We start from the raw sequence: 26,199 nt of genomic DNA, 5'->3' as shown, positions 1-26,199 counted from the left end.
AAGAGCCTACTTCAGTTAACATCTTTGAAAGGTTACTGAACTGAGGCCATTGCATGAACATTGCCACTATTTTAAGAATCTGTCTTAAGAGCTAGTTTGACCAACTAGCAGTTAACCAAGTGGTAATCAGTCTTACTTTTAAAATTAAAATTAGACAAATCTACTATTTTATGTAATTGACTTTATAAGTGTGCGTGTGTGATGCATGCATGTGTGTAAGACAAAGAGAGGGTGAGAGTGAAGGAAATGAGTCCACTTTTACTTAAAATAGGAGAAATACCCAACTATTGAAAGGGTTTTTTTATTAATCCATAAAATTACAATTATGTAATGTTATGGCAAGCTTTTATATCACTGTTGTGGTAAGGGACAGCATGTTGGGACGGCTGCAACAGCTGTCTACACTGACAGCTGTGATAAAGCTTGGTATATTAGCTTGACACAATATCTTTGACACAGGCTAGTTATGCCTATTAGAAGATAATAAAACAGATATAAATCATGTTTTTAAAATGCTTCACGTGAACAACTCAGTATGACAAAAAAATCTGATGATTAAAAAAATACTTTTTTACCATGAAAATGATGGCTACATGTGCTTGATTTCATCCAGGAAGAATGAGGGGTTGAGCATGTGCAGTATGAATATCATCACTGTAACACAAAACTGCTCCTTCCTGATTGAAGAAATAAGCCATGTTGCGACTGCCCCTCATTACAACCGTGCCCACTCATACCCCTATACGAAAGTTTCCCTTTTTGTAATGTTACATGGTAAGAGTTCACTATATATATATATATATACATGGTGAACTCGGGTAAAGTGGGCCACTTTCTGTAAAACATTTCGTTTATTATCTTTAGTTAATTTTAAGGTCCAAATATAATATTTGAATTTGAATACAGTTCATATCGTGACTTGATGATTTAGTAACACATGATCAGACAAACATTTAACAACATAATAAATAGCCAACATTTAGGCTATATTTGTACCCGAAATTCAAAAATGGTCCTGAAGAATCGCGTTATAGGAGTTGAGGCTACTCTGATCATGGAACATTGCTAACATTATAGGCTACATTAATTTGCTGGTCTTTTATAATCATCTTGATTATACGTCATGTGTCGATCATTTTTACACCTGGATCCTTCCATTCGTGTTAACGTAATATTTGTGACCCTCTCACCAAATAAGGGTTTTTTGTCAGACTCTGTTTTCCTTATAAGGCTGTTTTGTTCAGTCTCCAACTCCAAACTGCATCTTGACTCACATAAGCATTTACGTGTGCCATAAACCATCACTTTTATGGCTTCCTTATCATAAGCACAAAATATAAATAATCGGATTCGGCCGACAACAGGATATTTAAATCAATCAACCTGTACTTAGTAGTGTTTGCAGTTGCGGACAGCAAGTAGAAAGTCAGGTCATTCAGGAACGGTTTGTTCTGAAGAAGGTGTGTTCAGAACCCTGCCCTGCTGAGACACTCCTTTACTGTGCAGCGCAATTACATACTACTTTCCTCCGTCTCAGAGCAAGCGTCAGCCATGGTAAGTCCTCAGACTTGGGCAGTTTTATTTTCAGTGTACATTTTGCATGCTGTTCAAGCATTTCGTAAAAACTGGTTCGTGTTCAAGCAATGCAGTTGCATTATGTACATGTGCTACAGTGTGCCATGGTAAATTCTACTTTTTCAGCATTATGCTAATTCCTGCGATGTTTATGGCCTCTTACTGAATAAGAAACTACATGTCATTTATTTATTGAAAAAAAGCAAGCGAATCATTAACTAATCTTAATGACCTAGTGAAGGAAAAAGGTGATGGTGGATCCATTTAATTTTTAGTTAAAAACAGTACTACAAGCTTATTGACATGTTGATGAAAATGGGCGGAAAATTCATTACTGTTTATGCTATTCCCTTTATTCTTATGTTTCCCTTTAAAATCATTGTAATGCTTTTGTAGAGAATTGTTTATTTATATTTCCACCAAGCTACTCCAGGGGGGTCCATGAGAAGATATAATATAATATAGTATATAGAACTTAAGATTTAATAATATTATTACTATTTCTTGACTTTCTAACTTCTAATCTTTTAAGCATTAGATAATGCAGTAATATGGGTTCCTGGGTGAGCTGAAAGTCTGACTAGGTCTATTAAATTGGAAAAATCACACTATTGTAGCATGCATGTAAAACTAAAATGTAAAACAGCTACACTGTAATGGGAAGTGTTACCAAAAAGTTATTCCGAGACATTGCTGAGTTTCCTCACACCAGAGTGTTTTAAGGTGTAACTCAGCTTCTTGTTTCGACTTGTTTGTAAAGGAATGGAATGTGAAGGCAGTTCAGATTTTCACATCATATCTTAAACTAAAGCAGTTATAAAGATGGGAAATACCTATGGAATGTAGATTAAAAAAATAATAAAATGTATTTAGAGGTAGTCAAAGGTCTGCCTAATCTAATAAAGATAATTTTATGAGGTTCATACAATGATCCGCTTTATGTTTTCCTCAAAGTCACCTGGATGGAAGAAAATGCCATCTTAACAGTCCAATTGTATAGTTATCACTTCTGCATGTTTTTTCATTATTCTTTCCCATGTCACCCAGGCCTCAGGTGTAGCCATCAGTGATGAGGTGGTACGTAATTATGATTTAATCCGGGTGCGTCAAGCGGGAACTGAGGCAGGGGAAAGGTTAAAACTTCTGGTCATGTGTTTGAGCAAAGACCAAAAGAGCATCATAGTGGATGACGCAAACTGCCTGAAAGTCAAAGATGTGGGGAAAACGGATGTCTTAAAGAAGATCCTCAGTAAGCTTCCCACCGATGAGTGCCGCTATGCCCTGTACGACTGCTCTTATGTGAGCAAGGAGAGCGTGAAGGAGGACCTTGTCTTCATCTTATCGTATGAGGCTTTTGCATCTCACTGATCAATATTTTGCAGTCATGTGATGGCTTGTGTTCCATTTGACTGTTTGGTTGTACTAAAAATATCTCAAGTGTAAATAATGCCATTTTCAATTAACTCATTTTAGAATAAGTGGACATATTTAAGCTTTGACAAAAATGTCTCCTAGGAATGGGCTAAAAAAATCCCAATGTAGCCTAATCTATGCTTCCTTTGGCAATACATGCTTATTGGTGGCATTTCAAGTTGATTTTTGGTGAGAATTTGAGCATCCAGCAGAAACAAACATGGATATGTAAGATTGGCTCATAATAAAAAAGTGAGCCAATGTACAATTTATTTTATTCAATGGCCAAAGACATCAATGTAGTGCATGTTTTCATTGAAAAACATTTAGAAGGCAGAATAATGGAACACAAAATGCATTCTGTAAGCAGCAGCCATTACGACAGGAGTTTTCCCTACTTTTATTTTCACCATCTCACTTGTGTGTTTATTTATTCCACAGTGCCCCTGAAACCGCCTCCTTAAAGAGCAAAATGGTCTATGCAAGCTCAAAGGCTGCTCTTAAAGCCAAAATGCCAGGTTGGTTATTGTCCTTTTAATGTTACAATTAATATTTTAATTTATTTGTAAAGCGCTTTGAAGTGTATACATTAGTTTTCATTTTCTATAAAATTGCGTTGGAATAAAGATAACCTGTGCTTTTTCCCTATAGGTTTGAAATTTGAGTGGCAAATTAATGAACCTACAGACAGAGAGGTATCATGTCTTGTGGAGAAACTTGGTGGAAAGGATACAGTAAAATCTTTGGAGGGGATCCCTGTGTAAAATTAGACTAATCAGACCAATGACCCAACAGCCCCCTTATCAAGTCTGTTAGTCAAAATGAAAAATTTGACCAAATAATAATATATTTTTTTTTTTCCAAGTATGCTAGTTAACTTTGTATTTCATTGGAACCAGTATTTGTCTTCTGCACAAGTGTTAACAACTCATATTTATCCATTTACAATTAATGATCATTATTAAAAAAACACTTTTTTAGTAACAAACCATCAAATATAGTATAATGACAGCAAAAATCCTGTGTTAGAAATCACAATGGGACTGTGTAACCTAAAGCAACTGTGTACTTGAAAAATAAAATCTTGTGACTTTCAAAAACTTTTAATGCGTTTCTTGATTAACTTGAAATTGTACAAAAGATACCAAAAAGTTACGACCATGTTAGGTATTATGAAATGTTTCTGTATTTTCTAATTCTAAATCTACTGTATAAAAAATAAACTATATTCTATTTAATATTGATATGAGAAAGAAAAAAAAACTATACCAAATACAGATTTCTGTCAATATTTCTAGCATAATACAACATTCCTTCTTAAGTTCACAGCTAAATGCTATTAAAAAGACAACCTGGTATTTTCAAACCCGGTTAACGAAATGGTATGAATTTTAAAAGATTAGTTCACCCAAAATTAATATTTACTCACCCTCCGGCCATCCAAGATGTAAATTAGTTTGTTTCTTCATCAAAACAGATGTGAAGAAATTATGCATTACATCACGTGCTCACCAATGGAACCTCCGCAGAGAAATCAGAGGATGGACTTTTTTTGCTGGAGGAAGTGTTATTATGGATTGACTGGTGTTTTGGCCAGAGGCAATGGTTTAAGTTAAAACAAATATATTTATACCAGCTATTTGGTCTCCCATTACTACATCACACATTCAGTGCAGAGGATCAATTGGTGAACAAGCGATATAATGCTACATTTCTCCAAATCTCTTCTGATGAAGACACAAAAACTTATTTTCATCTTGTTTGACCAGCGGCTGAGTACATTTTCATTTTTGGGAGAACTATTTCTTTAACAAAAAAGAAAGAAACATGACAGTAAAATAAAGCTATGTTGTCATTTATTAATTATTATCGAACTTACTACAATAGTGTTGAAGCCAAATACAGAGTGGGCATTTCAAAGGCTGAACACATGTACCAACACAATTATGCATACTCCTTCACTTACAAGAAATTAATTGCACTAGTTATTGTACGCATAACGTACATGCATTTCCCTTTTAACACTTGACATCAGGAGGAAAGGTGTGGGAACACTGAGAATATCAGGCAGTTGAAGAATATTTTCTGACATTTCAGATGGAATGTGAAGTGAAAATAGTTCCAGCACATCTCCAGAATAAAATGTTTGCATGAGTTAGATTTCTCTAAAAGTCTTCAAACAATTCCTCCCAAAATTATAGGGTGACAAAAAAAGGGAAGAAAATTTGGAATGCTTCATTTTGGTAATTTTAAGGCAATTTTTGGCAATTTGTTTAGTTTTACACCTCAAACAGAAGTGCCTTGCTTCAGTTCTCCATCACCTTCCTGAAAAACAAAGAACATAAACAATGTTAACACAGGCTTGCAGCTATTTGTCCTATAGACTTTTTTTTAAATTTGTATGATGTTTGTACCTTGTCTTGCAGTTGATCCTGCAGAGTCCTGACTTTCTCTTTGGAAAGTTGGTCCTGACTGTTTCTTAGCAGCTGTTGAAGTTTGGTGGCTGCCTGGCCCAAATCTTTGGTCATCTTTCGCTCCTTCTCTAGACACTCCTAAAACGAAGTCGTGAGCATTAGGGATTTACATAGAAACTCACTTCTAACAGTTAGACAAGAAACATTTCAGATAAAGCTCTTCCAGTATGCAAGGACAAATTCATAAATAAAAAGTGCTCATTTTTTATCGCCATGTAATAAAGTAAAAAAAAAGGACATACAGATAAACTTATTTCAATAACAACTACATAAGATCTTCAGTTTAAATTGAAAAGTGCTTAATCGTTGCAGAATTTTTGAGTGATTTGACACTTTTTCCCTCTTCTTTCTATCTAAAGCAAGCTCAAGATTAATGAGATTTACAAAGTCTTAATAATAATACCTAAGTGAACTGTACACAATTTAAAGGGTTAGTTCACCCAAAAATGAAAATTATCATTAATTACTCACCCTAATGTTGTTTTAAACCTGAACACAAATTAAGATTTTTTTGATGCATCCCATGAGCTCTCTGACTCTCCAATAGACAACAATGATCCTTACACAATCAAGGTCCAGAAATATTGCAAGGACTTTAGTAAAATAATCCATGAGACATCAGGAGTTCAACTGTAATTTTACAAAGCTATGAAAAAAAAATTGTGCACAAAGAAAACAAAAATAACAACTTTATTCAACAATTTGTCTCCTCCGCATCACCCTGCCACCATTGTTTGTATTTACTGGACCTTTATCGTGTAAGCATCCTTACAGGTTTGGAACAACATGAGGGGGAGTAATTAATGACAATTTTCATTTTGTGGTGAACTATCCCTTTAACAAGACATTACATAAATTGATAAATCAATTGAATTGAATTGAATTGATATTTGATGAAAGTTATAATATTTTATCTAGAGAGTCGTTTTTAAAAATAGCCATTAATTTACTTTGAGAAAACCATTTCCACAGTACCACTTTAACCAGGGTTCCCACAGCTTGGTTAACTTCAAATTCAAGGACATTTCAAGGACTTTCCAGGTCCAATACCCTCAAATCCAAGGTTTAATCAGGGTGTCTAAAGGTATGAATAAGTTAGATTTAAAATTTTTAAAACCTTTTTAATACCACCTATATGCAATTTAAAACCAAACTTCTGATTGAAATCACACATTATTTTACATACGGAAAATGTAATTTAATTTGTTAAATGTAAATAAGGTTAGCACTGATGCTCCCTATTTTTTTGTGCTGCATTGTGGGATTTATCAGGGAGCGAAGGTTCCAGTGAACTGAAAGGATTTTGAAACTGAGACCAAGATTTCTGCTGGCATAAACAATTTATACTGAAGCAATATTTTATCTGTGTTCTGTCTGCTTTTAAATTTATCTGCATATTTTTTATATTAAAGGATAACTAAACCCCTGGTCACAGCCTGACTCCACCCACTGGCAATATTTGAAATATGCTGAAAAGTGGGCAGAGCACAGCGGAGATAGAGGGGATGAACCGAGGGTGGGGCTGAGTGGGTGGGGCATGAACCTGAGACCTGCAGTGACGGATTGATTGACAGCTGCTGTCAGAGTCGCTAAAATGGAGAGTGACTGTAGTGACGCAAGTAGCTTTGCAACAGAGCGTTCATTTAAAGTGTAGGACTTTTCTCCCCCACCTTCACCTGAAGTGGATGATGTCGAGGTGTCTGTGGCCTGAGCCATATCAATTCGAGCCGCTGGCTCAAACTGCGATCTTAACTCCCGCACCGCGTCACATTTCAGCGCGAGCTGTGTGGAGAAGCCCATTTCCACCTCCATTGCATTGGAGAAGCAATCCCGCATAAAATGCAGTTTGCACACTCCAGCTCTAGAAGGGAACTCGCGGTCTTCCAGGCCAGGTGCATGCAACCACTGGCACCTAATTTTAAAGTCTGCTGGAAAACTATCCAGTCCAGCAGTGCTGTCGCAACCAGCAACACTACACCAACGTACCATCCTGACCACTGTAAATAAATCTACGCCAACTTTAAGCTATCCTAACTGATGCAATACTATGCTACTAACTAACTATGCTTCTAACAATACTAACGTTACACTAACAACTATGCTAATTAACTACATAGGTTACGCGAAATAATCTAAATAACTATATAAATGCTATGCTAAATAGATGCTATAATAGTCTATCCTGGTCGTTTTCAATATTCGCAATTCCAACTCCTGACTCACTGCAGTAATTTTGACGGAACAAGATGGTTTTATACTGCCAAGGGCGTGGTAGCTCGTACCAAGAGGCGTGGTGAGCTGGAAACTGCTTACGTCACCTGCCACCGCTTACGTCACTTGCCACTGCAACATCCAATAGGAAAAATCAACTGCAATAGCCAACGTTCAACCTGAAGAGGGCAGCACTCAGACGTTTTTACATCATATATTGTAGAATTAAAACACTTTATACTCAAATGTCAAAAAAGTTACTCGAATCAATGAACAGCACTAATAAAGCCCCATTCTTACAGATCATTAACTAAAAAAAAGTTGGTTTAGGGTTTAGTTACTCTTTAACCTCAGGATGTAATTTACTTTTATAAAAGTTATTTTTTAAATCTTATTAAGTGCATGTATTATATTTCATGTCAAATTCTTACAATTGATCAAAATATTTAAATTTACACTAAGGCTGTTATCAAACCAATTAATTTACATTGCATAATTACAACTGCATTAATGATATGAGATTAATGTTTTAAATGCAATTTTGAATATACAAAATGGAAATATTTGGGGGGAAATGCATACTTTTAAAGGGATAGTCCACTGCAAAAGGAACATTTTGTCATTGATCACTTATCCCCATGTCTTTCAAACCCCGTAACTTTGTTCGTCTTCGGAAGACAATTTAAGATATTTTGGATGAAAATTGTCCATCGGGAAGCTTGTGACTGTCCCATAGACTGCCAAGTAAATTACACTGTCATGGTCCAGAAAAGAAAGATATCGTCAGAACAGTCCATCTGCCATCAGTGGTTAAATACATTAAAGTGGTAAATACATGTAGAAATAGTCACTGGGTCCGTCAGACAGGAGAAATTTTTGTGGAACTGGGACTGAAAATATTTAAAATCCATTGAATCTGAATTTAAAACATTTAAGACTTTAAGGCCTTTTATTTGGAAAACCTTATTTTAAACATTTTGAGAATTTTTAAGAACTCGTGGCCACCCTGTTAATGTGGGGACACATTTCAAGTGCGAGCAAGGTTACATTTTAAGATACATTCAGTTTTCATCTCTGGCAAGCCATTCTTTGTAACCTTCTTTGGTGAGCCAAACATCTTGAAACTTGCATCTCCCAGGGATCACGTTTCAGTGGTTTCAGCCTATTTTGAAATGTTTAACAGTGTGTGTGTGTGTTTGTGTGTGAAACGTTGAGGTACCATTGTAGTAGATTCAGGTGCATGAACGTCATGGCAACAAACAACACAAAGTACCTCACACAGGAAACACTTAACACGTAAATGCACGTAACTAACATAAATCAAGCAAGCTAATATGCATAGGCACTGAAGTGCTGGCGAAATAACACATTAGTGGACCGGAGGGAATAATTTGATTTTTTTTTTACATTTATTTTAGAAAACTTATTCCACAAAATAAATTCAAGCATTTTCAATGACATGCATCTACGTAAGCTTGTTTTCAAAAACTTTCCAGGACCTTGAAATATAGTTTTTCCAGATTCACAAACTTTCAATAATTTGAAGGACCCGTGGGAACCATGTTTAACAGTCAAGGAACACCTACAAAGAGCATGTTAAGGCAATTCTTCTCCTTTCAATAAATACACACGGGTAAGTCTTGTGTGACCAGTTTTACATCTTACATTCTAAATACAGTTTGGACATTTCTATTTTCAAACCAAAACCAATGATTAGATCTTCCATTTATAACTGGATTCACTTCATACACGTTACATTTAACCCATTCCTTTTGCCACTTTTTGGAAATATAGAAATCTAGTACCATCATCAGATGTTGGTATTTGACATTGTCATTCCCAGCTGAAGTGCTTTCTTAGCAGCTTTAAAAGGAGAAAAAACCCATTATACTGGTTATCAGCTTTTCAAAGTTCAAAAATACCTTCAGCTGAACAACATCCTCCATGGATGCAGATTCTTCAGCTACCTTCATCAGTTCTAGATGGCTTTTGATGGCTTCCTGAGCCTATAAAGGATGGAATAATGCGTATAATGATTAACACGTTTTTAGAAATCTAGACGAAACAAGATCTTGAACACCACTGTACCTGCTCCACTTCTGCAGAGAGCTGCTGGGTTAGAGCCTGTTCACCTTGCAGTTTTTCCAATGTCTGCTTCAGCTGAACTTGGACCTGACCAAACCAAAAATACCACAAGTAGATAAGTTATTATAGCTAATCCATGATCTACTGCAAACCCTTCCCATGCCAGCCAACACAAGAGCTGCATTAGTGCACAATGCATTCAGAAAATAAGAGTGAAAAAAATAGTAGGATCTTCAAAGTAGTTTGAGTTTCAAATACAAAAGACAAATGTTAGTGGTTAAAAAAGGTGAGTGACAGAAAGAACCCAAGAGCGCAGATACTCAGAGATGAAAACAGGTGCCTAGGTTAACAGAAGCTGCTGAAAAGAAAACGCTGAAATATGAATGGTTAAAATTAGGTGTAAAAAAATCCCCTCATTGGCAGTACTGGATAGGGAGAATAACATATGGCACATAAATATAGCCTCTTGCATAGGGTAAAGTCATCTCAATTTGTAGAATGAAATTAACTATTAAAATAAATTTGAATTAACTTTACTATTCGGCAACTGTGTCTCCTAATATAATCAACAAAGTAAGCAGTATTCAAGTCAACCACTTTTGGAAGACTTGATAGGTTTTGAGATATAGCTATAGTTAGTATGGAAAACTCTATCTAAAACTGCCAAGTGAGGCGCAGGGTGCTTTTCTGTGTCGCACCCTAACCTGACACTCCTCCGCCTCAGGCTGCCCGTTCTCTGCCACTCCCTGAGCTCGCTTTGTCACGTCACCAAGTTGCTGCCTGATCTGGAAATAAAAGCAGTCACTCAACGAAACCAACTTTGTTTATTTTCCTTGGCATAATCTCCTGTTTGGCATATGATTGTGGGTAAACAAAGAATAGTAGGTGTAAACCTGTAGCAAATACTTTGGACTTCAAGAGAGACCAACCTGCGAAAGCTCCTCCCTCTGTGTCTGTATCTCCTTCTGGGCCACACTCAGCTGTCTTTCAGAATCTGCTAAAACTTGCTTCAACTGAAAACAAATAAAATTAACTGTTAACTGGCAGAGCAGAACTAGATCTCAAGATCTTTTCACAACCACGTCAGATGTTAAACAACCTCTTCAACGGGCAAAATTGCTATTAAAAAAATGAAAAAATAAAATTCACTGACTTATATGGCTTGGTTTTTGTATCTCATATTGTGTTTTACAGAATAAGCATTTAGGCAGGAGTGTGCGCTCACATGTGTTATCTCTTCAGAATGACTCTGGCTGTCAGTGGACACTGACTGGAGCGGTTTCTTTAATTGGGCCTCGAGCAACATCACTTTCTCCTCCAGCTGCACAGGGGAAAAATGGATAGTTACATAAAACAGTGAAAGCATATTTTTTGCATATTTGTCACACTTAAAAGATTCAGATCATCAAACTAATTTTATATTACACAAAGATAATGCAAGGTAATACAAAATGCAGTTTATAAATTATGACTTCATTCATGAAGAACTGTGATCAACCAGATTATTTTAGAAAGCGAAGTTGAATTTCACTAGCCACACCCAGGTCTGATTACTGCCAGACCGGTTAAATCAAGAAATCACTTATAAAGAACCTGTCTGACGAAGTGATGCATGCTTAAAGGGGTGGTTAATTTTTTTTTTTTTCTTGATTGTGTTTATGGGGTGCAGTGTAACATGTGTTCATGCTTCATTTTTTTAAAAACACATAATTTTTCACATAATTTACCTTTATTCCACACCAATCAATCCCTTCTCTGACAAACACCTAGATTTATTTCCTGTTATTATGAAACCCCTCTCTCAGAAATACGTGATGGGCAGAGATTGGTCAGCTGTCTCTCAGTGTGTTTCGCTAGACTGCCTCAAGCGCATCTGAACATCCTGGCCCTCAAGCTCAGAATATGCTCTGGTTGTATTGTAAACAAAGACACTCTCTATATTGCTTATCAATTTGAGCCTGATTGAGACACAGAGAATATTAATGAAGAGGATCGCGCTGAACCTGTGCAAGCACGGCTCTTAATGGTATGTTTGCTGTTGTCTCATACTTTTAGATACGCTGTTGTTTGTAAATGCTACTGCTTTTGTTAGCTTTTAATATACAGTTTTATTCTGATTAAAGCTCAGCAACCGTACGCACATCCATGTATAATGCTTTTCATTGCTTTGTGAAAGTAAGTGTATAAAAGGAACAGTTTGTTGGAGCTGATCTGAATGAGGGAGGGAGAGAGAGAGAGAGAATTAGAGAGAGAGAGAGAATTCCTATAGTGTCCTGCTGTACAAAAACACATTTCCACAGGTGTAATCTGTACCTGCTGGGTTCTCTGGTTCTCCTCTCTCAAGTTCTCGGTTGTCTCTTCTAATTCCTGCACCTTTTTGAGTTCCTACATAAAACGACAGATTGAAAACTTAAAATAACACACCGAAACTTTCACACTCACATTCACTTGGAGGTGGAATGAGCCACCAAATTCTCCCTGAAATATTATGAACATGTTCCATAACACTTGGATACCAAAATCATAACCAAAATGTATATTTTCTATAATCAAAGAAAAAAGAATAAAGTCTTCTTCATTATTATTGTACAGTGAATGAACCATTACCATTATCAGTTTCTCCTCTGACTCCATTATCTGGGTCTTCCACACTCTCTCCTCCTCCTCTACACTCTTCTGAAGTGTTTTCAGCATCCCCTCCTAAAGAACATCAGGAAACAAATCACATTCTTGATCTCATTCCCATTAAGGCTTTGTTGAAACAGATTCTTGGTGTATAATCTCACAGTCTCAGCCAGTACGCTCCTGTACTGTTCACACTCAGACTGTAATGTGGACTGACTCTCCTGGGCTGCCTGTAGTTTCCCCATTATCTCCTAATAATAAAAACAGCATTGTAGTAACCACAAATATGCTTTTCATCCCCAGTAGGGGGCAACAGAGAGCCACGTTAAGATGATAATGGCACAAGGCCACAAACCACAGCACACTTACCACCATCTCTGTGCTTTGCTGGGATTCTTGGCTCTGTTGCTTTCTATTTAACACCTCTTGTGCTTTCACAGCAAAGTCTTGAAGCCAACTGGTCTGAAGAAAGAGAATGAGAGACTCAGGATTAGCTAGCATTCAGAGTGGATCAAGTATGCTACCATTCAAATGCAGCCTTGGTGAACAAACTTTTGAATGATACTGTATGTATAGAGGGACTGATGTTACGTGTCTTTGCTTTTCCAAAACCAATATAACACGTGGATCCAAAAACAAAACTGAGAAATGAAACCACAAGAAAACTGAAATCCTAGACACCTGTGTTGTCTCTATGTTGATGTGTGGGAAAAGAGAATGAAGAACTTCTTTGGACTCCGCTTGGACAGATTTCAGCATGTCCTCCAAACCTTCCTGTAACGACATTAAATGCTCAGTGACAACTCAACAGAATTTTCACATTAACACCTCTAAAACCAACAAATAAGCAAATCTAAGCACAGAAATTCAATAAAAAAACAGATTTGAGACAATGGAATAAAAAGTAGATTAACATGAAACATAAATGACTTGAGGTTTCTTTAAAAACTGTTGAGTAAAATGATGACCCTTAACATATTTATTTACATATATTTTTACAGAAAAACCTATCTACAGTAGGGCTGTCAAAATTGCTCAAAATTGACGTTTGAATATTCCCTCTAAAAAATACACGAATATTCGAACTATTCGAACATCTGGGTGGCACATGTTGTCAATGACGCGCATTATGTCAATAACAGGCAAAAATAATACAAAGAGACATAACTACTTGTATAGATAGTCTATTTAAGTTTAAACATATATGACAACGTATTACCTACACAAAAACAAGGAAATCAACTAATGGCCAAGACTGCAGACCTCACGCTCTCTCACCCTCACGTTCTCTGCGCATAATGGTTTAAATGGACAAACAAATTTTTGTGCAAGCAATTTAAGGTCGCGACTGTTGTCCCAAATATAGCAGGCTTCATTCAGTAATTGAAACAAATATTATTCATATTAATTGAAGTTTTACAGCATATAGAACTGACATTGAATGCTCCGAGCGAGCTGTGCTGTGGTAAACATGGAACTTTTCCTTGGCATGAAACGATAAATAATCAAACCTCGGATCCATTGCTTGACAGAACTCCCCGAAGCCTGCCCCATCGGCGATACTGATCGGTCTCATGTCCTTACAAATGAACGAAATTATTTTATCCGTTATGGCCTCTTGTCATGTTGCAGACAAAGTGCTTGCGGCGGGTGATGCAAAGTAACGTTAAGTGTCAAGACGTGACTGTTTAGCTGGAGTTCCACACATTATGCCATGCTCATTTGGGTGCACATTTTTTAGATATGACCTCATGTTGCTAGTGGTCGAATGGTATGCTAACTGTGTCTTAAATAGCTTGCATACAACAATCTCGCGGGTCAACAATTTTACCTCATTTTCTCTGCGGTCGAGTTGGGCTCTGCACTTGCTGGCATCTTCCATGAAGACGCGTCAACTTTCAGCAGTGATGCTGTGCCAGACAGTGCGACTCCTGTGAGGCTGTGACCTGTCCCTGAACCCTCAGGCGCGCTAGCCTGCCCACTCGCAAAGCAGACAACCACGCCTCTACTACCGCGGGCCTTTTTTTTCACTTTTTCTTTTTTATTCGAATATTAATTTTTCACCTTCGAAATTCTTTTTTTTTTAAACTATTCGAATACATATTCGAATTTAGAATATTCGTTGACAGCCCTAATCTACAGTTCTTTAAAAGTCCTGAAATGGAAGAACACTACAACAAACAGCTTTGTACATATACCCAGCTGACATGAGATAAAATGTGTGCCTACGCATGTTTTATGAATCACTGTGTACATGTAAGAATGACAAGCACGTCCACGGTTGTCTCAGTTGGCTACTTACACAGCTCTTGCCTTGTGACTGATTTAGTTCCTTGAGCTGCTGCACTTCCTGTTGTAGTGATGTCACCAGGCTCTCTTTTTCAGTGACACTGAAACACATTATAAAAACCACTTGGCTTTGTGAAGGAAGAATTCTCACAGAATGGTGTTAATGTGTGTGGCTGACAGGAGCATAAACATGCAGTGGCCTTCAGTAGGACTGAATATGTACCTTTTCTGTAGTGACTCCAGCTTAGTTGTGCTGTCTGCCAGCTGCAAATCAAGAGTGCATTATTAGAAAATGGGGAGTTGTTTCAAACTAACAATTATACACTTTAGCTTTAAAAGTCAGATGTACTAACAGAATAACAGTCTCACTTACTTTAGTGTCATACTGTTCTTTACACTGCTTCATCTCTTCTTCAAACAGAGCCACCTGAGACTCTCTTTCTTTTAAACTACAGGAACAGGAAGAAGAGAACATATGGCATTAAATCTTAATAAGAGAATGAGAAAAACACATGAATTTGAAGCTGTTGTTTGCATCACAAAAGACGCATACCTGTTTTGAAGCTGTTCCAGCATTTCTGTGTTTTCAGGCTAGGAATAATATTAATTTAAAAAATAGGATTAACGGTTAAGTCTATACTGAATTATTGTTTGTAGTGTGAGGGTTTGCATATGGTAAACTTACTCCGGTGAGGTCTGAGCTTTTTTCTTTAAGCTGTTGGAGCTCTCCCTGAAGAGTTGCTATTTGGTCTTCCTTTTCTTTAATGCTACAATTCAAAGGAAAGGATCAAATAAACTTTTAGATCATTCAAATCAACTACTGAAATGTATTAATGAAGCATCAGAAAACATCCTTATAGTACCTGTGCTGCAACTGCTGCACCTTTGTTGTGTTATCCACCTGAAGAGGACATGTGATTGGTTCAAATAAGGTGGCACAACAAATCACCTGCTTCACATATTAAAAGCCAAAGTTGCAAATGAAATACTAAAATGAGCTGAAAATGTCTAAAATGCAGTATGTTCGGCTTCACCTGATTGTCGATGATGTTCTTGAGTTGGATCAGTTCCTCTTCTTTCTCCTTCAGGCTTGAGATTAAACAAACAATGTGAATTCATGTTCAAATTTATTGATGCATTTTTTTGTTAAACTGTACTAAAATTATATGACTAATGCAAAAAAAACAAAAACAAGAAAATGTGTCACTGGAGAAAAAACATTTCATCACCATCTGAAAACAAGTCTTAACAACTTATCACTATTTTTGAGTCTCAAGCAAATATGGCCTTTTATCTTACCTAGACTTTGCTTGCTCCAGTTCAGCCATCAAAGCCTGTAATTATTACACATGCAAATTACCTCACAGTCACAACCATAATTTACATAATGTTTAACAAACTTTGACCCATTTATTCAATTTGACATCTCAGAAAGTATGTCACCTCTGAATTGTGGTTCTGTTCTTTGTTCTGGCTCGCCTCCAGCAGTTTCAGATGGCTCTGCAGACTCTCTAACTGTCCGGTCTGCTCTTTCACTTCCACCTCCATACTGGCCACACGAGCTTGAGCCTCTGAAACAATGCAGTGACGAAGCGGACTCATTTTTTTCAAAGACTAATTCATAACCTCACTGATGCTTTTGTCTAAAGCACCCTCAGTGATTTGATTCTGGAGCCGGGCCTGCCTGACGTTAAGTGTTTTGTTGAAGGACACATTGTGGATACTGGAAGCATTACACCTTGCACGATTAGCAGCTCAGATCTAACCATCTTTTTCACTTATAAAGAAATGTTTTTAAAACAGACTGAATCTTGTGGTTCTACAGAGTACATCCTTGCTAAAGAACCAAGTGGGTGCTGACCTGCTAGAGCGGTGGCGTCTTTCTGAGCTTGTTCAAGCTGTGTCTGAAGGCTGTTTCTGCTGCTCTGGGTATGTCTGAGCTCCTCACTCACTTCCTCCAGACGCTTCTGCAGGGCCTGTTCACTGCTCACACAGTTCGCCTGCAGGGGACAAAGCATGAAAACAGTTCAGATTTGGTCGCACAATGTCACTAAATTCAGAGTCTCTATGAACCAAACAGGTAATATCTCAAACAGTAGAGTACAGCGCAAGCAACACCAAGGTCATAGGTTTGATACCTAGAGAAAGCAAGAACTGATGAAATGTGTAACTTAAATACAATCTAAGTTGCTTTGGATAAACACAATGGACCATAACCACCTACATTTTTTTTAAACACTTAACAGTAACTACAATTTAGTGTTCTGAAATGATAAACAATATTCAAATAGTTTTGTGTTCTATTACTTTTTTAGAGGGAGACGGTGTAAATTAAACTTATTTTATGTCTTAATGTTTAATTAGACTAATTTCTAACTGTGAACTAACATTACATAGAAACACTGATTCTCTCTGTGTTCGATTACTCAGAGATTCTATCAAAACCTTACAAAAAAAATAAATAACCAAGGCTTCTCATAAGGTTGCTTTACACAACACAAATGCCAGCATGTGAACAATCTCATTAGTAGAGGCACCAGTACTGGGGGGTCAAAGCCTCATCTTTACCAGCAAGCTAATGTTCTAATGAGGCTGGTGCTCATGCTGGGACATGTTTGATGAGAATTAGTGTGTCATTTGGGACTCTTTCATAAGAAGCATCACAAAACTAACTACAACTCCACAAACTAAACAACAGGAATGATTGGCCTTTGTGGTGCAAAGAAGGGCGAGTATCTGACCTGCAGCTGGGTCAGTTGTTTCTCAGCCATGGCAGCTCTAGATTCCAGATTTTTCCTGAGCTGTTCGTCAGCCTGCAAGGTCTCGTTCTTCTCCACCAGCTCCTTATTCAGTCGAATGCAGTCCTGGCGCAGTTTGGCCAATTCAGCATTTTGTCTAATCGGTCAAAAAAAACAAAAAAAGTCAACATAAAACATTATTTGCAACACATTTTTTTTACACTAATGAAAAAAATCTGAAAGAAAGATCTGACTCCGATATAAAACAATGTTTGTCACTATTGTGAAACAGATGAATTAAGAAAGCAAGACATTATTGGGTTTGGCAGGAGCTGTAGGATCATACTTGCTCTCCGTCTGACTGGTGGCTTGATTGAGCGCATCTCTTAGGATAGAGTTCTCCTGCTGTAGACGGGCCAGCTGAGCATTAGGGCCTTTCTCCAGCTGGTCCTGGAGAGCCAAGATCTAAGGAGGAGCAAAAAGGGCTTAAGCACATCAAGTAAATATCAGGGCTGCCAAAGCTCACTAATATGATTAATCAAAAGCATCTAATCCTGTTAAATTTAATGCATTCACTGTGTTACAATGTGTAACAAATAAATGACTATTTTAGAAGAAAAATAGTTTGGTCATCTCATCATTTGAGATTTATCTGGGTTTTTTTTTCTCCAATTTTCTGTCCTATTAAATAAATATTTTACTAGATGTCCTTGTAAACACGTGACTTTTTAGAGAGTCTTGCTACCATGCAGGTGTACAGCAGAGAATCTCACTTTGGCATTAAGTTGCTGAGTGTCCGCAAGGTGGTCTTGATAACTGGCCTGCATGCGTGCTTGCAGGGCGATAATGTCCTGCTCTCGTTTACTCAGCTGAGAGCTCAGCCTGGTCTCTACAGACGCCACCTTTGACTTCTCCACAGAGAGCTCCTATACAACGAAACATAAATCATACGCAAGTCATGATCTGGCGTGAAAACAGGCCATCACAATACTTGGGGCTTCTAGTTCAAGGGTTGTGTAGAGCTGGTAAAAATATTGTAGACAAGCATTCAAAATTTTTAAGAGATTATTACTTTATATTCAATTAGGACTCATTAACTGATCAAAAGTAATTATTGTTTTCAACATTACCAACCCCAAACTTTTGAATGGTAGTGTAGGTTTAAACTTTGGCATTTTCATCATCAGACCAAAGCAAAGTATTTAATCAAGAAACTAGAGTCCATATAAGGCTTAATGCGTGTGCACATATCAAACTTTTCCTAATTTGTATGTGATTATTTTTTAGACTGGCATGAGTGTTTCAAGCCTCACTTTAGTCAAATCCCTCAGTCGGCTTTTAACAGCTGCTGAGTCCTCCTGCTCTGCTGCCAGCTGCTTGTCTCGTTCTTCCAGCTGTTTCTTCAGCACAACTACTGGATCACCCTTCTGTGTGGCCTATAAACATACATAAAACTCTGTTTTATAGTCAATCCTCTTGGTTGAGTTTAAATACAGTGACAGAAAATGAAAGATTACTCATTTAAAAATATAAAACAAGATGAAATGATTTTAGGAAGTTGGCCATACCTTGTGCCATGTCTCCTGAATAATGCCAGCCTTATCAGACAGAACCTCAATGAGCTGCTGGGCCTCTCTTTCACTGAACACCATACTCCTCACCGTGGAAAGCAGGGCCTTGTAAGGCAGGAACAGTGGACTGTCCACGGGGTCTGCAGCCACCGCTAGAGAGAAAGAAACAAAAAACAGATAACCGATACAAATAACAGAACTCACAGAGTTAAAGGTACAATTTGTAAGATATCGGCAGTAAAATATCCAAAAACCACTAGGCTAGTGTTATACGCATGCTATTGTAACGATCAACAAGATTAGTATTATGGGGCATACACGCCAAACGCAGGGCATCGCGTCTCTAGACTCTAGGTGTTATTTAGACAGTGCCAACATGCCATGAGTGCAGTGTGGCACCAGGGTGAGATGGCACCCAGGACTTACGATAAACTCCTATTGTCCAGTCACCAAAGGCCTTTGTGTGCTCCCCTAATGGAGCAGCTGAGGCAAAAGTATTGTTTGAACAGGGCCAAGAGGGCTGTGCTTCGTGAAGAGGAGTGGAATTGGAACATGGCCAAAGCAAAGCAATACCTCATCACAGTGGAGGGGAAAATTCATAAGGAATGCACACTCTGTGTGCATGCATAGGAGTTCAAAAGAGTTTCAGAAAGAAATGTTTGACCACATAATAAAAAAAAAACTGGAGAAATGAGACATGACCGGAGTTATTTTATTATCATTTAAAAGATTCAAATATTTACATATTTTTTTATTAGTTTTTATTTATTTAGTTTTGGTAAATGTATTGCATTTTACTACAACTTAACATGTTGACTAACCAAAATAGTTATTTACATTTTATTTCAATTAACATAAATGTTTTTTATTATTAGTTTTACTTCATGATAACAACACTGAAAAGCTTACTATTCTAACAATAAATTAACTAAAGACTTAGGTTGAGCGATTTATCTAGATTTTTTTAGTGGTATTGCTCTATTTTGTGTTGTGCGACTAGTCGATTTTGATAATATGTCATTTTTCACATCTCTAGTTGACAAAACTAGTTTGCAAAAAGAGAGAAGGGCACAGAGAATAAAGTGAAGTCAAAATTATGCATAACATCATAAGAATCAAAAGCAAGGCAGAATGTGAAACTGTTAAACTTAAATTAAATTAAACTCAGACTATGTGCTTAAGAGTCTGTGAACTAGCACACACATGTACATGAAAACCAGCACAAAAGCAGGAGAATGCAGCTCACTGCCTCAATTCCCCTGCGAGTAGCACTTCAGACAGAAACCCACTCTGTGCTCTCTGCAACCAATCAGAGCAAACAGGGAAATAGAGCACATCAGCGCTATTTGTCAGAAGAAACAATCCAGACGGTACTCTGAACAAGATGACTGACATCAGGAAGTGACACGTATATAAACTTATGAGTCAGCCACTTCACATACACCATATTTTCAGGTTTTCCAGGCTCCACTCTGAGGTTTATTACATGTAGATCTCATCTGTGTGGTCTAGCAAAAACAATTTTATCTCTGTGTATTTAAGGGTCTGACAAACCAATCAGAAGTATCCTGGTTATTGCACACTGAAGCAATACTACCTTGAATATATTCATTTTGGACTGGCTTTTTTTTTATTACAGGTCTAACATTAGCTTCTGCTACACTTCATAAAGACATTACACTGCATTTTTTTGATAATGTTAAATAAAAAATAATTATAAATAAAAATACTATATATAATAATAAACATAAATAAAATATATAATAAATATATAAAACTTACTATGCTACACATGACCCAAGGAAATTGTGGCAAGACCTAGCTCTAGATAACATCCCAGGACGTGTGCTTAGGCTCTGTGCTTCAGAGCTAACCAATGTAACCACTGACATCTTCAATCTTTCCCTCTTAATGACTACAGTCCCTGTCTGTTTCAAGTCCACCACTATCATCCCTGTCCCCCAAAAAAACAGTTTCAAGTCTGAATGACTACAGACCTAAGCTCTCACACCAGTTCTCATGAAGTGTTTTGAGCGTCTCGTCAAGAAACACATTCAAAGTATTATACCAGCCACCCCGGACCCATTACAGTTTGCGTACAGTACTAATAGATCAACTGAGGACGCCATTTCATTTGCCCTTCACAAAATCCTAACTCACCTGGAAAATAAAGACAGCTGTGCAAGACTGCTTTTCATTGATTACAGTTCAGCATTCAATACTATCATCCCCTCAAAACTCATAAACAAGTTATATAACCTGGGCCTGTCTTCTGCACTGTGTAACTGGATACTGAGCTTCCTCACCAGTAGACCTCAACATGTTCGCCTCGGAAAACACACCTCCAGCACCATCATAATTAACACAGGCACTCCCCAGGGCTGTGTACTCAGCCCGTTGCTGTACACTCTTTTCACTCATATCTGTGTTGCTAGCCATCCTAACAACATCATCATAAAATTTGCAGATGACACCACAGTCACTGGCCTTATCACTAACAATGATGAGACCGCATACAGGGAAAAAGTGTCTGAACTGGTCACATGGTGTAAGGCAAACAATTTCACACTGAACATCAGCAAGACCAAGGAGATGGTTGTGGACATGAGGAGGAGTGAGCATATTTATCAGCCTCTGCTGATCGGAGATGCTGAGCTTGAGAGAGTTGGCAGCTATAAGTTCCTGGGTGCACATATCTGTGAGGACCTCAAATGGACAGTAAATAGAAAGAAACTAGTTAGTTAGGCCAATCAAAGAATGTACTTCCTGAGGAGGCTAAGGAAATTTGGCATGTCATCACAGATTCTCCATAATTTCTACAGAAGCACTGTGGAGAGTGTGTTAATTTGCTGCATTGCTGTGTGGTTTGGCAACAGCACAACACAGGATAGAAAGGCTCTACAGAGGGTGATAAATCTGGCACGGAAAATCACAGGGACTGATCTCCCCTCACTACAGGACATATACAAAAAAAGGATCTGGAAATGGGCTTGCAACATCATCAAGGACACCACCAATCCCATCCACAATTTCTTCACCCTCATGAAGTCTGGCAAGCGGTACCGGAGCACTGCAGCCAGAACATCCAGACTCCAGAACAGTTTATACCCCCTGGCCATTAGACTGATAAATAGTCAAAACCCACTGCCACTTCCACCTGTATCATCAGGATAAACTCAGCCTGTTTAATGGCACTCTGCACTTTACCTGCTGGACCGTCATACACTCATAACGCATCTGACTGACAATTTAAACACTAGTCTCTACAATGACACTTTATCACCACTTGACACTTTACAATTACTCATCATCAAGGTTTGATGATGCCTTAGTGCATCCTACTGACTATCACTGAAAGCTACTTTTATTAATAATAATATTATTATTATTGTTGTTAATTATTATGTCAATTAAGAGAAATGTCTAAAAATGTACAGTTGCAAAGAGAAACAGAAGGGGGCAGCCTCTTCCTATAGGTCTGTGCAGCCCGCCTAGTAATAATCTGACCACTTAATATAGGTGATTTTGTGGAGATAATAGCATACCTGGCTCTGACTTCTTTTTGGATCCCCCTTTCTTCTTGGCTGGAGCATCCTGTTTGGACTCTTCTGCTTTGGCAGGCACAGCAGTTGCTGAGACAGCTTTTGGAGTACCCACTGGAGGAACTGCCATGACAGGAACCTTTTTGGTCACCGTCTCCAATGGAGCCACAGATTTAGGCTGAATCTCAGCAGAAACAGACTCTGCTTTGGCTTTCTTCTTCCTCTTTTCCTTAGGAACTGGGACAGGCGGAGCATCTTCAAGAGCAGGATGGGATGCAGGAGGTGTAGGACCTGCAGAAGCTTTTTGGGAAGGGGCCGGGGCAGGTGGACTGGGTTTTCGGTCCGGTGGAGAAGATTTCAGCACTGGGGCTGGTGAAGTGTCTTTCTGGGCTGGGGCAGATGAGACCGCTTTCTGGGTAGGGGCATTTGAAGCAGACCTTTGAAGTGGGGCAGGCTGTGAAGATTTCTTTGTTGGGGCAGTTAGAACATCATTTTGGGTTTGAGCAGGCTGAGAAGATTTCTGTTTTGGGGCAGTTGGACCAGCCTTTTGGGTTTGGGCAGGCTGAGAAGATTTCTGTGTTGGCGCAGTTGGAACATCATTTTGGGTTTGAGCAGACTGAGAAGATTTCTGTGTTGGGGCAGATGGAGCACCCTTTTGGGATGGGGCAGGTTGAGAGGGTTTTTGTGTTGGGGCAGTTGGAGCAGCCTTTTGGGATGGGGTAGGTTGAGAGGATTTTTGTGTTGGGGAAGTTGGAGCAGCCTTTTGGGATGGGGCAGGTTGAGAGGGTTTTTGTATTGGGGCAGTTGGAGCAGCCTTTTGAGTTTGAGCAGATTTTTGTGCGGGGACTGGTGGAGCAGATTTTTGTGCAGAGGCCAGTGGAGTGGCTTTCTGGTCTGGGGCAGGTGAAGCGGATTTCTGTGTAGGGGCAGCTGGAGCAGACTTTTGGGCTGGAGCTGGTGAAGATTTTTGGGTAGGAGGAGGTGATGCAGATTTTTGGGCAGAAGGAGTTGGAGAGGATTTCTGGGCAGGAGGTGCTGGAGTAAACTTTTGGATAGGTGCAGTAGATTTCTGGGCCGTGGCAGGTGGAGTTGTCTTCTGGGCTGGGACAGTCGAAGCAGATTTCTGAGCTGGGGCAGGTGGAGTGGGCTTCTGAGAAGGGGTGGGTTGAGGAAACTTCTGAATTGGGGCCTCTTGTTTAGGCAATGGTGTAGAAACTTGTTCTGAGGCTGAAGGAGTTGAAGGACAGGGCTCAGCTGGCACTTCTGCAACCTCAGGGGTGGCCTCTGACTCCAGGAGCTTCCCGTTGGGCTTATCTTCCTTTTTCTTAGCACGAGTTTTCTTCTCAGCTGCCTTGTCCTTTTTCTTCTTGTCCGACCGTTGGCTGGATAGGGTCTTCCCCTGCTCCTTCCGCTGCTTGGCTATAGCTTCTTCATATGAGGTCTCCTTCATGGAAAACGTTGAGACCAAAGCAATCCCAATGGCTGAGAACACCATGAAGCCACCAAACACCACAATTCCAAGGGTCTGAGGATCGTAGATATCCATGACTGCTAGTTTCCGCTCTGATTAAAAAGAAAAGAAAAAAAAAAGAGTAAGGTTTCGTGAACTTTTATATCAATAATAAGGGTATATTCAAACATAATGTTCCATATATTTTAAAGCTCCACATTAAGGCACCTAAAGCTTCCAGTAATGCGAGTCCCTCTTACCTTCCGATTATCTTTATCAAACACATATTTGTCGCTGTGCTAGTTAAAATTTTACACCAAGGACATTATACTACGTTGGCTTTCCAATGTTGACCTAAAGAAAAGCTTCTTCCATACAATATATGCAAACACTGCAATTTGGCAGAAGCGTACCATGATGTAACCAAAAAAAGAAAGTATAGATGTCCAAGTGTGATAACCTCAACTTCAACAAAAACGAAACGAAACGAAAAGCTGCTTCCCTACGATATGCAAACACTCTGGTTAAGTTAAGGAGTTATGTAAGAGAGTTTTCCATTCCACCATATGCTGCTGTCTGCAAATTTCTATACACTGCTGCTTCAATGGGATTCATGCCAATCTCACACTTCAAATATGCACCAAATGTGTTGCAAAAAAAGCTGTGAACTTGACATATCCCAGGAGCAGGAACAATCTAGACAAGGCTATCTATACGAGGTTTAGTGGCCATCGGTAACTGAGTTTTTGGGTAAACGAGATTTGCGCATAGACTGCTCTATTTTCCATAGCCTTTGACAATGTTTTCTTGTGTTGTAATATTTAATGACTTCATTGGGTCCCAATTCATTATTAGATTAGATTAAACAAGAAACTTAAAATGAATGAAAAAGCTTAATCATTATTAGATTAAAAAAATACAGTATACTGTACACTTACTGTACAGACTTACTCAATTATAGTGAAATGCGCCAACAGGAGAAAATGATTGTGTCTGTAAAATGTGACAGACTACATTTATGTAGTACATTTATTTCTGTCTTACATATTTAAATATGTTATAAGAAATAATAATTAAAGACAGTTATTATATGGTTCATTTGCAATGACTTTACTGGGAGCAATTTAAAAGGCCAATAGGATATATTACGGGGAGATTCAACATTTACTATATGAAACTGAATTAAAAGGCTGATTAATTTGAGATGAAACAGGATTTGTTCCATATTCCATAATCTCTAATCTCTCTTCATAATGTTGCTGTTCAATGAACATACAATAAGAAATCAAGGCTGAGAGTTTGTGAACTCCACAGCTGTTACTTTAAGTATGAATGATATATCAAAATTATGTTTAAACAAACTTCAGATAATTCTCACAGATAATAAAGCAGTTAGAGCCGAAATTTGTTATTTAATATGCAGTTTTCTTTGCTAGCTCACAAAGGAAAAGAGCTGGAGTTAACTGTCTGCCTACAACAGAGCATCACTCGAACCAAATTGTGAAACCACTTATTATAGTCATGATATTCGCTTCGTAACTACAATAAGATATCTTCTACCCACTGGGGTTATGAACTAGTTAAAGAGAGAGTAAATAAACGGGAGAGATCAAAGTTTACTCCTAACGTTAATTGTTTCTGAAAAAATGTTAAGCTTATAATGAATAAAGCCATAACAAAAGCTTTAAATCTCACCTTTTCTCGCGGCAGATTTCCGTTGGATTGATCACTTCAGGAAGAGTTTAAACAGAAGTGATTATCTCGAAACCAACTGCCTCACCACTCCAGCAAAAACAAAACAAAACAAAACAAAACCATAAAACAAAAAAAAAACCTTATCCCCAGCTTGAGGAGTCAGTCGATGTCTGTGTGGAGTCGTGGCACTTTCTCGCGCTGGCATTACGCCGGTCAGTGGCCCACATTCCGTTCATCCTGAAGACATCTGATTGGCTAAAGTGGAGTCAGTCAAACAGATGCGAACCAATAGAATTTTGAATTTTGTTGTCGTAAAAAAAGGCTGGTCTTTTTTATTGTAATTGGGAGTTGTAGTTTTTTTCACAGATTTCAATTGACTACCAAACTTATTTTATATATATATATATATAAATAAATATATATATATATATATATATACCCTTTATATCAGTCTTATGAGACTGATTCAAAGATTGTTTAAAACTGTTTACTATGCTGTGACTGTTGGCAAAGACTGTTTTAAAAGTAATG

The 26,199-nt window shown here is 38.1% G+C and overlaps 2 protein-coding genes across 3 annotated transcripts; one reads left to right on the top strand and one right to left on the bottom strand.

The window, feature by feature from the left end:
- The first annotated feature begins 1,372 nt into the window (after positions 1-1,372).
- cfl1l (cofilin 1 (non-muscle), like) lies at positions 1,373-4,088 on the top strand. The gene is made up of 4 exons (XM_059565979.1): positions 1,373-1,554; positions 2,623-2,918; positions 3,430-3,506; positions 3,640-4,088. The coding sequence occupies exons 1-4, from the start codon at positions 1,552-1,554 to the stop codon at positions 3,750-3,752; spliced, it is 489 nt and encodes a 162-aa protein (XP_059421962.1). The 5' UTR covers positions 1,373-1,551; the 3' UTR covers positions 3,753-4,088.
- Positions 4,089-4,833: 745 nt separating this feature from the next.
- rrbp1a (ribosome binding protein 1a) lies at positions 4,834-25,890 on the bottom strand. 2 transcript variants are annotated; one of them, XM_059565977.1, is made up of 29 exons: positions 25,669-25,890; positions 22,527-24,086; positions 18,979-19,133; positions 18,724-18,846; positions 18,184-18,336; positions 17,757-17,875; positions 17,414-17,567; positions 16,534-16,672; positions 16,116-16,243; positions 15,972-16,006; positions 15,707-15,761; positions 15,536-15,573; positions 15,358-15,439; positions 15,226-15,263; positions 15,046-15,121; positions 14,896-14,936; positions 14,686-14,773; positions 13,065-13,157; positions 12,753-12,845; positions 12,545-12,634; positions 12,366-12,458; positions 12,072-12,143; positions 10,984-11,079; positions 10,688-10,771; positions 10,463-10,543; positions 9,762-9,845; positions 9,596-9,679; positions 5,403-5,540; positions 4,834-5,313 (listed from the first exon to the last, which is right to left on the bottom strand). In XM_059565977.1, the coding sequence occupies exons 2-29, from the start codon at positions 24,067-24,069 to the stop codon at positions 5,275-5,277; spliced, it is 4,014 nt and encodes a 1,337-aa protein (XP_059421960.1). In that variant the 5' UTR covers positions 24,070-24,086; positions 25,669-25,890; the 3' UTR covers positions 4,834-5,274. The 2 variants fall into 2 exon arrangements, with proteins under 2 accessions (XP_059421960.1, XP_059421961.1); XM_059565978.1 differs by lacking the exon at positions 10,463-10,543.
- Between the last annotated feature and the right edge of the window lie 309 nt (positions 25,891-26,199).

This window comes from Carassius carassius, chromosome 14 (genome assembly GCF_963082965.1).
Source record: "Carassius carassius chromosome 14, fCarCar2.1, whole genome shotgun sequence".
NCBI classification, from domain to species: domain Eukaryota; kingdom Metazoa; phylum Chordata; class Actinopteri; order Cypriniformes; family Cyprinidae; genus Carassius; species Carassius carassius.
The sequence above is the reverse complement of the archived record's forward strand: the minus strand, read 5'-3'. Positions and strand labels throughout refer to the sequence as shown.